Raw genomic sequence first — 13,138 nt, 5'->3', positions numbered from 1 at the left:
AACGCTAAACTAATTTTGTTTCACATAACAAATTATTCCTGTAAGTGCAAATTGTCTTACGTTGCCTAATAAAAAGTTTTAGGGTAGGGCTACTATGGAATGCAGCAAAGTCAAACAAGTTGTTTGGCCACACCTTCACATGATGAAGAAACTTAATATAAAATCATGTAAACTACATCTGTTGTGTTTTAGACACCTAATAAAAAACCAAGATGAAAGTTTCAAATAAAGCTTCTGTAGTTAGTAACCAGGCCTATTTATACATGCTCAGGCGAGTTTTATATATTTAAAATAAAAAGGAAAACACAAGCTTATTCTACACTTTGGACGTTAAAAAACTAAATTGTAAATATTTTTTATCTCGTGAAAATCATTTCAAGCGTTTAAAAAAAAGTTGCTTCCTTGTGGATTTGCGCTCCTTTCTGCTGGTTTTCTTTGTATGGACCGAGAACAAAGGAGCCTTTACTGTAACAAAGAAGCTGCAACGACTTATACCTGTTGCGCTGTTTCCAATCAACTATAACAAGTTACTTAGTGATTTTTGAGACGAATCTACTTTCAGTTCATCTTTTTACCTCCAAACATGTTCCTTATTCGTGCAACAGGTTTAATTATGTCACTTTTGTTTCTTAGAGACTTTACACCTGATTGCATTGTTCTGAATTCCCTCAGTGCACTGGCAACTTCGCAAGACCACGAACACCACTGTCATAAAACTACTGCAGGCTGGAGGAAAACTAGCTACAAACTATTTATGAACTAATACTTGTCACTTTGTCAGTTTTCCAGCGTGCGTAAAATGTCCTTTTCTCCGCAAACTTCTGACAGGCAGTTGCTTTGTCTTCTGCGTCGCAACATCCCCAAGAGACACAAACCCCATCTCACCTCCGCTAAGGCTCACTGACAATAAATTCTAAGTATTATATATTGAGTATTAGTGAGCGTTATGAAGATGCGTGCCTGAGCATCCCCTCAAGTTCTCTCATCAAAGCGCCCCGCATCAGACAAAGGAAAAGGGGACCGCTCCTCTCGCGCTCTCTCTCCCCGCTGCCACTGATTCTCTATGTCTCTCTCCTGCTTTGTGCTCAAGTTTGAGCGCTGACGCACCAACTACATCAGCAACTTTTAACTGGATATAAATTCGAAAATCACAACGCGGGTGCAAGTGAAGGCAAAAAGCAACTCACCTGGAGGCGTTTTGCTCTGCGCGCCTGTCCATGCGTCGTGGAAAAAGTTTGAGAGGGCACATCTAGCTTTGTGTTGTGGAGTCCCCCTTTGTCTACACGTGTGATAGATGGATGGGGCTCCTTTTGGCCGCGCCTAGTTCATTTCGCTCTCCAAAGAGTCCCGCCCTCTCAAAGTCAAACAACTGTATGCACAAAACAGTGTAGACGGCCGGTGGATATGTCTTATTTCTAACAACAAGCACGGTGGTTGTTTGGTGTCAGATTAGATTGATTCATTTTTTTAAACCCACCAACTTCACTTCATCAGTTTACTAAGTTTATTTTTTTTAAGTCAGTCAAGTATCTGTCTCTCTGCCATGAAATATGAATTTATCTTTATTTAATTCATTTTATTTAATTCATTATTTTCACATTGTGTACTCACCCTTGCATCCTGCAGGTTTCCCCAGTTTGAGAACTCTCTTTCTGTCACTCTCTTCACTTAAAGTAACACGTAAATCAGTCACACTCTTTGCTTCATCATTTCTTGTCTGTTTTCTCAGTGTCAAGTGTAGCCTACACATAGCAAGACTGACTGACAAAAACTTTCCTGGATCCACCGCCTGAAACATTGTCTGGGCAGCAGCAGGGGAACAAACAAAGGGACAAACAAACAAACAAAGGTCTTGTTGTTATGTAATGCACAAAGTACAAATGTCTCATTCATCTTGTTGATTCTATACCTTTTATTTATTTTACATGTCACAGTAATAGTTTGTCATCAAACTATCATTATCAAATTACTTAATTGTACACCTCTTATTTAATTATATAAGAGGATTAATTGCTTGATTCCATATGCATGCAAATTTGGTCGTTTTATAAACTAGACTTGAATTATTACTCGGTTTTATTATCAGTCCAACACCAATTATGAACACCTAATGCTAATTGCAAAGGCAAACTTGATTACAAATGTTTGGTTAAACTAAAGACACCAGGAATCTTTAGGTTTTTGCTCACAAGTGGTCAAACTACTTCCATATGCATCAGTGTTTTCTTTTTTAGACAAAGCCCTGTGGATTACGTTCAAGCAAGATCAGCAGGTATATAGAAACACAAAATGAGAAAAGTAACAGAAGATGCTGTTGGTGATGGAGTCAGTGGTGGCAGTGGTGGTGGCGTTTTGCCCGTGTGTGTTAGGAGGGGAGGCAGGGGAGAGAGAAGAGGAAGTCTTAACTGTGTCTCCCCACTGCCAGTTGACAAGTCTAAGAAATAAATCAACCAGACACACAACAGGCATGCAAATACATAATAACATAATAATAACAGTCATTATACCCACACACAGACATACATGTTAGCAGGCAGATCAAAATGTGGTCCTGCCTGTTATACTGCACACGCTTCCAACAGACGGACAGGTTCTTTCATCTCTTGGCAGAAACACGGAAGAAAGGCACACAGGAACCACTCTCACCGATAACCGGCTGGATCTTGGAAAAAAAAAGAAAGAAAAAAAAGACAAACAAACAGAAACTTCTCTGTGAGTTCCAGTTTGGGTGAGGTTTCTGTTTGCAAGTGAACGCGAGCCTATGGGAACATCTCAGGTAGATTGACAGAGCCAGTCAGGTGGAGACGAGACAACTAAAGAGAACAGACACCACCACTGTGTCCTCCATTCATACGCCAGACAGATGGAAATAAAAAATAAAAAGGAATGCAACTGCTGTGTGAATTGAAAACGAGAGAAACATTCAACACGTGGTGTTATGCAGTACAAAACAACAAAAATATATTTCTTTTTTTTGTTTGTTTTTTTACCACAGAGGGGAGAAATAGTCAAACCACTACCATCACCTAATCCACTCCACCATCCAGCCCCTCTGGGCTGAGCGTAGATCAGCTACCTACACAGACAGGCAGACATAGAGATACAGTCATGCCTCTCTCACCCCCCCTCCGGCGGAGCTCTTATCCTCCCTGCTGTGGTTTTACTGGGCCACTGACTCCAGCAGTCAGAACGTTCTGCTCCGCTCTGCTCTGCCCTGGCTGCTGCCTGCATATCTCCCACTGCGGAGTCAGGTGAGCCAGGCATGAGACTGCACACTGAGCAGGCTACATACAGCTTAAAGGAGTTTAACACACACACATGGAAGTGCTGAGGCTTTTAGAAAAATTTGCAAGATTCCCCCACACACTGAAGATATTATCTTCTTGAATGATACATATTTATCATCATAAAGCAATATAAAGAGTGTTTACATTCTTTGTAAAATCAGTGGTTACACACAGCCAATTGAACTCGGAATAAATGCTTAAATCAATTAAACTAATCTGGAATGCACAAGGGTGCTTATTTAAATGATACTGGCCTGTTACATACATTACATAATATAGCACAAGCTTAAAGTCTTGCTATCTTAATTTAATTTGGCATCCAATTACAACATCAGAAAACACATAGCTCTATGAACTGAAACAACCGCTGGTGTTTATGCCACACATAATGACATATAGTCAAATACAGTAACAGCTATGGCACCTGTAATTGCACACACATAATTAAGCTATTGTGCAATAGAATCTAATAAAATGTTGCTAAAGTATTGCTTCAAGGAAGTCCCACATAACAAGTATGTACTGCGAGGTTCAAACTGCATGCTGAAGATTCCTTGATGCTACATTGGTACTTGTTGTTTTATACAACAATAAGAAAAAGGATCTATCTGTGTGAGGTAGACATACAGTGCCTGGTCCTACTACAGGGATAGCCATTTCATGTGGTTCAATTGCATTGAATTTGAACCACATGCACACACACACACACACACACACACACACACACACACACACACACAGAGAGACACACAGAGACACACAGAGACACACACACATACCGTAGACAGACAGACATGCTTGTCAGCTATGCTGGAGGGCCCTTGGCTGACTGCTGCTAAACCAGCCCTTCCCCCCATGATAAGGGTCTGTCTGGAAGAGGGGGAAGGGAAATCATGACCGTCTGAACACCAGACAGCCAGCATACAGCACAACGGGCTGGAATAAAATAGAATCAGTTTTCCTGGGATGAAGCCCAAGACGATTTACCTTTTGAACTGATGATTGTCTTTTCTCAAATAAACAGCCCTTTATTACAGCTATTCCCTATCATTTGGCCAATTAAAGTGACCCTGGTATGTGTTCAGACATTTTATTCTTCTGCAGGAATATATTTTAGGCAATTAGACAAACCTAAGCAGGCAACATAATTGGCTACTCAAGAAGCACGTTAGTAATGGAACAGTGCTGTAGGTGATGGGATGGTGGCAAAACTGCTCACCTTCATCACTTCATAGTCTGTTTAATGTGGCCGCTAGGTGAATGGATACACTACCTGAACAATGTACAGATGTGTTAATAGTAGCCTTCTCCTCTGAAGCTCCATCTGGTCAGGATGGGTTAGCCTTTCATGTTGGGTTCTAGGCTTAAGATGAGTCGATGTGTATTGACTATCCAGAGGATGATGTGACAAAGGATGCAGGCAGTACACATCTATATCTGCAGGTGTATGTAATGTATCATCTTTTAAACAGTAATTTAAACAGATATGTTTTGTAAAATATCAAGTAGGAAACCTCTATCTGTCCATGCATCCATTGTTAGTCATTAATATGTTATAGACTTACAAAGATTCATGTGATGGTAATGTTATTAATAATTTGGTCATTTGTTTGGTATTTTTTGAAGATACATATTCTCAATCCAAAAGATAACCTGAGGTACGAGTTACTGAATGTGCCTCAGTGTTGTTGGGAATGCAATTTGTGTACAGTCCTAAACTATGTCATGTGTTATGGCCATATAATCATCAGTATGGGACATCCAGGTCTCAGATCAACACTCCCTAAGAATAATTTTGAATGCATGATAAATAAGCCTTATGGGGGCTTAACATGAAAACCTATTGAATGTGTCACGATAGGGTTAAAATAGTCTTATTGATTTGCTCCGTCTGAGTCTATATAAATGCATCTATTACTTGCCTCCGGGGTGCGGTTGTAAGCTTCCCAAAGGCTTTACAGAATCAAGACCATGCATCCTAAGTCTATAGAGGGGGGAGCCTGCTATAAAACTCTGAAAATCAGTCCTGCCTATTGCAGTGTAACTGGAAATAAAAGTGCTGTGTGTGTGTGTGTGTGCTTTTTTGTGAGCTTTCCAAAAGCTTGGTGGACCATCTGTGGACACATTCACACTCAATGTAGAAACATTGTTGTGGTCAAAACAGTCTTAAGACGGATGTGCAGACATGGACAATAGCTACTCAATTAATGTGAAACTTTGAGAAACATAGTCCCTTTTTCCAGATGGAGAGGTTTGCAAAATGACATTTAAATAAACAAATGTGAACTTTTCATTTTCTTTTCACACTGCAGTCTCAACAATAATGCCTGCTTCACTCTAAAGAAGTAGGTGGTTATTGTTCGGGATGCAGTATGTGGTCAAACTATTTTGGATTTCTCAAATGCAATATCTCTCCACCCATGGTAACCACTTTTGTTTTAGAACTAATCCATATAGTAAGGTTTTAAAAAGGCAGGTGCCGTGGTAAGTTAATAGCTTTGATAGGCCTGGGTGCTCTTGCTTTGAATTATACCCTTGTATATCTTCCTGGAAGAGTCAAAGAGAGATAAAAAGAATCAAGAAAGAGTTGTAGAGTTTCAGTTCCAGCTGATATTTATTTCCTTCTTTGAAAAAGTTCTGTACACAAGTTTATATCAACAATCTGACAGGCAGTGAATGGACACAATTTAGCTGGCATGAGTTCCCCCCTTTCTCTGAGTCTCAAAAAAAGGGTGGTTCCTTTGTTTATGGCATGATTAGAGACAATAAATGATAATTCTACACAGCATATTGCACAGGATGGATGAAAAATAAAGTCAATATATTTAAAAATGCTTTCATATATATATAAAAAAAAGTCCTGAACTGACCACCTTAAATGTAAGTAAGGATGTGTAAAAGATAGCAGTTCTAGACAGTGCCTGTCCTCGATAGTAACAACGTACATAAACACACAATCTTTTTGCTTTATGATACAGTCAAATATACAAAGATCGAGTTCACGTTTTTCCTCATTTTTTCTTTTTTTTCTGAAAAACACAACAGCTAATAACCTGAATCTGAAATACAAATGCTATTCACCATGCCATAAAGATACTAAAACAATTATTAGCTAATAGTTAGCTGACAAGTACAAAAGATTATATATTCAAATACAATGAGAAACGCAGAACAAGTAGGTGTTGCGGAACTCAAGTCAGAAATTTGAATATGCTTGATGTTATCGTCCTTGTTGTTTGCTTGCTGTATTTGTAGCCTGTTCAATCAGGAGGTTGATTGGCAAATGTGACATCAATTAATGAAAACATCAAGAAATATGTCAAATTTAAAGCTACAATCTCCTCATTTGTTGTCATAGGCAAGTTATCTGAAGGGAAATGCAACAAACAAACAAAAAACCAAGTGGCTGCTTAAGATAGTGATGCTAATAGTGATGCTGACCCACATGGTCCACAGGAATAGCCTCTAGAAATAATGCATTCTTGTATCTTTAAGGAGCCTGCAGACTGGCACTGTAAACGTAGAAGGTAGGCAGATACAAAAGCTGGTGCTGCTTTCAAGTGCTGTCGGAGAAATCGTAATTGCATCCTTTAACTGCGTGGTTAAGTATATCATGCCTGTACTGACAATGATGGATGTTCGAAATTGGACATCAAAGAAGTCTTGTCAGTATGTGCTGGTAAAAGTTAAAGAAAGTTTGCCAAATTTGTGAATTAAAACACCAATAACACACCTGATTAATATGATCTCCTCTGGTTGGGTCACGTAAGTAAAAAATACCTTGGTGCCTTTAATTTCTTAAAACAAACAATAGGCACCACAGTGATAGAAGGTCTATTTTGCTGGCTGTCTCTACAAAAGCATCTGAACAGGCGATACAAAATCATAAGTACGAGCTTACCATGACCACTTGAAGGCAGCATGAAAACCAGCCTGCCGGGGTATTAACATCAGGAAATCCAATACAGCTGTATTAGCAGGCTACACAAACCGATTGTTGACTCCCCCATTTACTATAGAGATTTGTACAAAAATACACTGAGAAAATAATCAAACTGTTTCCTCTCTTTTAAGTGTCCAAAAAGTGTGTCCATTTAAATATAAAATGAAATCAAAAGTTGTGTTTTGAAAACTCTAGCCCTTCGCCTGAGAAGGAAATGTGACAGACACAGACATACTGACAAACAACCGTGTAAGAAAAAAAAAAACAGGACTAGATCATGTATACAAGAAATAAAAAAAATGATCAAGTCGAAAATGCTTGGCCCAGTATATAAATACAACATCCCATATAAAATGGCATCTGAATACATGTACAAAACAAAGCTCAGAGGATGAAAAAAAACAGAATCGGTGAGGATTTCTCTATAGTTATCATCTGAAATCAAAGAATTTTGGTCCTGAATAGTAGAGAACACGTGTATAAAGTTCAGCACAGATTTGAAGTTGCGTTTCAATCCTGAAGTTCGAAAAATTACAACAGCTGGTGATTATTTCAATGTCTTTTTTTTTTTTTTTTTTTTTTTAAAGATAAGAACCGAAAGCGAGCGCCACCTATCCATTTAAATAACCCTAATACTAGTTTTAAACTGCTCGACAGTCTCACAGAAAATCTCAGCACAAGATAGGAACAAAGTAGGCTATCATGCTTAACATGTTTTTTGCTTTTGAGAAAAATATTCGACTTTTAAAAAACATCAACCCACCTCGGCTCCATTAAAAATCCCTCTCGGTGACACACCACAATTAAAAAAAACGTCGCACGACAGTCCTATTTCTGTACCTTTTTAGTGGTGAAGTTCACTTGGCGGTTCGTAAAAAGTTGTGAAATGTCCCTTTTTTTTTATAAATCAGCAACAACATTGATTAAGTGAACGGCGGACCGCATAACGTGCAAATCAATCACAGTTAAGTTGTTTAGTTCAAAAACAGTTCGGGACCGAGCGTTTCACTGTCAGGAAACCGAGCCAGTCCATCATTTTCTCTCCTCCTGTTTGCACTCCACTTTTGTGGTTGAATCAAGTCCCCAGTCCACGCATCCACAGAAAAGCACACAAAGCGAGTTATTCGCTTTAAAGTTTAGCTTCCCAAGGAGTTGCAGCTCTCGCGTATTTGGACGAGACGGGACTAGTTTCAGTGGGTTTTTACTAGTCTGTAGTAGGCTAGTTATAACACAAACTATCACGCCCACTCTACCAGGAACTGCCGTTTCTGTGGTCGTATTTTAGCTCGCAGGACATCGTTACCTGTCGTGTTTTCTTATTTTGCATTTTGCTTACTCAGTATGTGAACACCAAGTTGGAGATGGTGGACTCCAGCCAGTCCCCGGAGATCATTTCGCTGACTTCGGGCGTGCAGTAGTCGGGGAACTCGAAGTGGGAGCCACCGGAGCCGGACTCAAAGTTCAAATCCAAGTCCCTGTCCAGCACCGAGGAGCCAAAGCTGCCCATCGACATGCTGTCAAAGCTGGGGCTCGGGTTAATGTCGAGCAAGTCGTCCTCGAACTCTTCATCCTCCGAGGAAGAGGAGGCGGACGAGTGGGACGAGGTGGAGGAGTGGGAGCCGGAGGGAGTCGGCGAGGAAGCCCGCCGACTGCTGTATGTGTGCCCGCCGTTGCGCTCCGAAGACCCGCCCAGGCTGCCGCTGCTGCCGGGGGAGTCGGCCCCCTCCTCCCTGCCGCTCGCCGCGTCCTCGTACAGGCTGAGCGGGTCGCTGGAGTCCGCCGAGCTGCTGAGCGTCGGGCTGGCTGGGACCACAACGGAGGACGCGGGGCTGACGCTCAAGTTGGCCCCGCTGCTCCCGAAGACGTACACCCGCTTGGGCTTCTTGCCGTCGGGTATCTGCTTGGCTGCCGAGGAGACAGACTTCGACTTGTAGAGGGAGTTGTGGTGGTGCTCTGATGTGTGCTCAGAGGCAAACGGTGATGCTTTGGTGCTACTGCTGCTGCTCCCGAAAAGTGATTTGTGGAGTTTGCTGCTGCTGGGTGATTTGGATCCATTCTTCCTGGAAGATGAGGATGTCTTAGTGCTGGTGTTGTTTGAGCTACTGTTGAGTTTCTCTCCCTTGTCCCCGTTACTGCCAGGCTTGGAGGCGCTTGATTTCACCTTCTTCCTCGGCCGGTACTTGTAGTCGGGGTAGTCCGCCATGTGCTTGAGCCTGAGCCGCTCCGCCTCTCTGATGAAGGGGATCTTGTCGCTGTCTCTGAGAAGCTTCCACCGCTTCCCCAGCCTCTTGGAGATCTCTGCGTTGTGCATGTCGGGGGACTGCTCCATGATCTTCCTCCTCTCGATCTGTGACCACACCATAAACGCGTTCATGGGTCTCTTGATGTGGCCGCTGGGTGTTTTACACCATGCCGGGTTCTCTCCCAGCTTGTCCCCGGCGGTCGAAGAAGCCGGGGAGAGAGGCGAGGCGGCCGGGTCCAGATCCATGCACGCCCCGGAATCGGAGCTGGAATCTCCGGCGAAAAAGGACAGCGCCTCGGCGGTGCTCTCTGTGTGGCTCATTTTCTGCACCATGCTGCCTAGTTGTACACACAGAGGGAGAGCAGTGTGGTTTGCTCTGTCTCTCTCCCTCTCTCCTTGGTCCTCCGATTCACTTTACAGCAAACTCAGCTCTTTTCTCCCCCTCTTCACAGTTTGAGTCAAAAAAGCGCAAAGGAAAAATTCACTCCTGAGATGTGCAGTAAACTCGAACAGTTCAGTCCAGTGTAGCCTTAAAAGGCTAGATGTGTAAAAGAAAAAAAAAAAAAAAAGTTTAATTTCCAGCTTCTGTAGATGATAACAACGCGGACAGTATAGCCCGCTCTCCAATGAGTACCCTGTTATCTGTCTCTCAGTCTCTCCCTTCTGTGTTATAAAATCAATTCAGCCGTTTGGTGACTGAACATAGTCTATGCAGCTGCTGAGCGCAGACTGAGTGCCACACTGTGCGCTCGGGCACTTACAAAGGGCTCCCAAGTCTGTAAGGTAAGTGCTTTTCTCTGCATCAGCTCTGTCCCCTCTCCTAGAAACAAAAGCCATGCATGCTGGGGAGGAAAAAAAGGAACCTAGAGTTACGCAGTCCGCCTTCCATCTGCAAACCTGCAGTCGAGTTTCAAGCAGCCCTCCAGTCCCGGCCCCACTTGCTGGTATTTATCCCTTCCCAGACATACAACGGCGATAAAAATCCACCAATGGGACGCTGTCACTACCCTGCCTTTGAGCTAAACCCACGCCCCCTATCCGCTGATTGGTCAAAAATGGAATCTAATAATAATCAGCGCGTGCAATGAGAAGCCTCGTGTCTGACCTCATTCCAGAATACAACAAGAAACTTCAGTTTTTTTTAAAGAGACACTGGCTTATGTTATGGAACCCCTTTTTTACCCTCCTACCACCGGCCCATGTGTATATCATTAACATATAGCTATATAGGAAGCAAAGTATGCTTTACCATATGGAAACTTTAATGCTGAGCACAGTTTATACGACTATGTTGCCTGGGTATTACAGAATAAAAGAAATACACCCTGGATGTAACACTTATCTCATTTTGTGTGTTGGTGTTATGAATGGCGCACACCTATTACCGAATAGAGAGAATATATGGAGCCAGAACACTTGCCAGTGCAATGCAGCTGATGCACTACCTATAATGTGTGGAATGATGATAGAATAATAGTGATAATAATAATAATCTGCACTTAAATGAAAAAGTTGACCTTTACTAATTGCTGCCATTGATTGTTTTTAATTGGTGATTGTCTGCCTACAGGTGGTCGCTGACTGAGGTCTTGCATCAGCGACACATTGTGAAACAACGCCATGTTCAACAGTTGAGCGTCTCTTATTGAGCGCTTTACAAACAGGGACATGTCTCTTGGACACATCATGATCGTTAAACTGGTGTGAGAAAAGACTCCAAACCACCCCCTCTACGCTCTCTCTCTCCCCCCCCTCCCTCTCTATGATTCGGGGTTGGGCGGTCCTTTGTCACATAACACACATCGAACCAACCCTCTCCAGCACACCAGACAGAGAAAAGAGGAGGCGAAGAAAAGCAGGCGGCGATGTGTGCAGATTGTCTCTGCGAGCAGACACATCCGCACACCTTTAAACTGACATCGAGTGTCGTTTTCCGTGGAGTGACACAAACGAGAGCGCGTGACAGAAAATTGCACGGCAATGCGCATTTTACGCACGGACAAAGTTACGTTCAATTTACAACAAACAAGATAGAAGTTGGGTATAAAATATAGAATGAACACAATAAACAACACGATCATCATCATGCGCAGCATTGCCTATCTAACTTTATTTTAATTTTTTTCTCAGTCTTGGTGACATGCAAAATCAAAACATTTCTTAGCCTGAAATGCCAACTTTACACTATAAGAGTTATTATCATCGTTTCTACTTCCTGCTTTTGGAAATAATAAGTATTAACAAACACCTTTATGTAGTAAACACCAGTCGAACTTTGCTTATTCGGGTCGCATGCAGTTCCCCCAACAAAATAATGACTCATTTATTTCACTTTTAAATCAGCCACGATCCAAAAAAAAAAAGTGAGAGATGAGAAGGGATGCAATCAGACACGCGCTAAATAGAGGCTGCATTGCGGATGGTCGCTAGATGGCGTCGCAGAGCCGGAGAGGACTCGCCTGTGTTGCAGAAAATTTAGGAAAGGTAACAGAGTCCAGACCGAGCATCCAGAACAGTTACCAGGGGTGAATTACATAATGTCTCTGTGCGATAGAGAGGCATCCAAGCGATGCCGTGTGTTTGTGTGTGTGTGTGTGTGTTGTTAGAGAAAAGTATGAATGCAATGACTGTGGTAAGGGAGACCATGCAGTGAAATACAAGAGAATTTAAGCACCATGGAGTTGGTAAAAATCAGCATCGTTTGCAATCAGTCACCACTGAAATGATTTGAACTTCCAAGAGAGCACGTTTCTGCACATGACAATGAATTGGAAATGCGTCTGTGTGTGGGTCTGTGTGGGGGGGGGGTGAATGAGATAGATGGTCAGATGTTCTGTGTCTATATGGAAGGAGAGTCAGAGGTGACTTGGATCACCACTGGGAAATTAGTATGAAAGTATAGTCACCAGTGTTACTGGATGCATTTCACTGCGTACAATTATATTCAATATGGCCTCATATCTGCAGTGCATCCAAGTAAAGCAATGAGTAATTGGGCTCCAATTTGTGTGTTCATGGAGCAGAACTGCAATGGAAATAAGAATGTTAACTCATAAACTCACACCGCTCCTCAATGCCATTTTAATAACCAACTGCAGGAAAACTCTATATCGTATAAGTCTATGCTGTTTAGAAGCGGGCATGCCTCGATTGGACAGGACTTAGCCTTCAGGAGAGAGCACTTTAAATCGTCTTTTTAGGTTTAAGAAGATACTGTACACAATTAAAGGAAAGACATCCAAATAGTACATCTTTTTCCTAGTATTTTTAATCTCATCCAACAAACTCTCAGTAACTCAGTGCACCTGGAGTGACAGCTGGTGGACTTTTTAAGCAAACACCTTATTCAGTACCTTGAGCAGGTGTCCTCTATTCTGTTCTTTCTTCTCCACAACCCAAAGATAAATAAGACCTTTCACCTAGTTTTGGCTTCATAGTTAACTTGAATACACGTCTTTTTTTCTTGGCTGCCCATACTTCTCTGTCTTTCTCTCTGTGTCTCCCTCCCTCTCTTAGCGCACACATTAGTATGCCACACACACACACCAAGATACACACACACATACACACGCATGACCTGAAAGGATAAGTAGTGCATTCAAACTTTCCTCTCTTGGTTTCTCTCTCTCTCTCTCTCTCTCTCTCTCTCTCTCTCTCTCTCTCTCT

General features: G+C 42.1%; 1 protein-coding gene and 1 long non-coding RNA gene across 2 annotated transcripts in view; both read right to left on the bottom strand.

Moving 5' to 3' along the window:
* The window catches only part of LOC116398749 (uncharacterized), a 93,257-nt gene extending 91,979 nt beyond the window's left edge, over positions 1-1,278 (bottom strand). Inside the window, exon 1 of the long non-coding RNA XR_004213768.1 lies at positions 1,188-1,278. This is a non-coding gene — a long non-coding RNA (uncharacterized LOC116398749). The remainder of the gene's footprint in view (positions 1-1,187) is intronic.
* A 4,604-nt stretch (positions 1,279-5,882) lies between these two features.
* sox4b (SRY-box transcription factor 4b) lies at positions 5,883-10,404 on the bottom strand. Its single transcript, XM_031875349.1, has one exon. It carries the CDS (start codon positions 9,803-9,805, stop codon positions 8,567-8,569), a length of 1,239 nt encoding a protein of 412 aa, XP_031731209.1. The 5' UTR covers positions 9,806-10,404; the 3' UTR covers positions 5,883-8,566.
* Between the last annotated feature and the right edge of the window lie 2,734 nt (positions 10,405-13,138).

This window comes from Anarrhichthys ocellatus, unplaced genomic scaffold (genome assembly GCF_004355925.1).
Source record: "Anarrhichthys ocellatus isolate YVR2014 unplaced genomic scaffold, GSC_Weel_1.0 scaffold89, whole genome shotgun sequence".
Classification (NCBI taxonomy): Eukaryota; Metazoa; Chordata; class Actinopteri; order Perciformes; family Anarhichadidae; genus Anarrhichthys; species Anarrhichthys ocellatus.
Note: the sequence above shows the minus strand (reverse complement) of the source record. Positions and strands in the feature narration are given on the sequence as shown.

Bases quoted from the DNA above. Each gene is read 5' to 3' on its own strand.
- sox4b (XM_031875349.1), bottom strand. From the start codon at position 9,805: ATGGTGCAGAAAATGAGCCACACAGAGAGCACCGCCGAGGCGCTGTCC.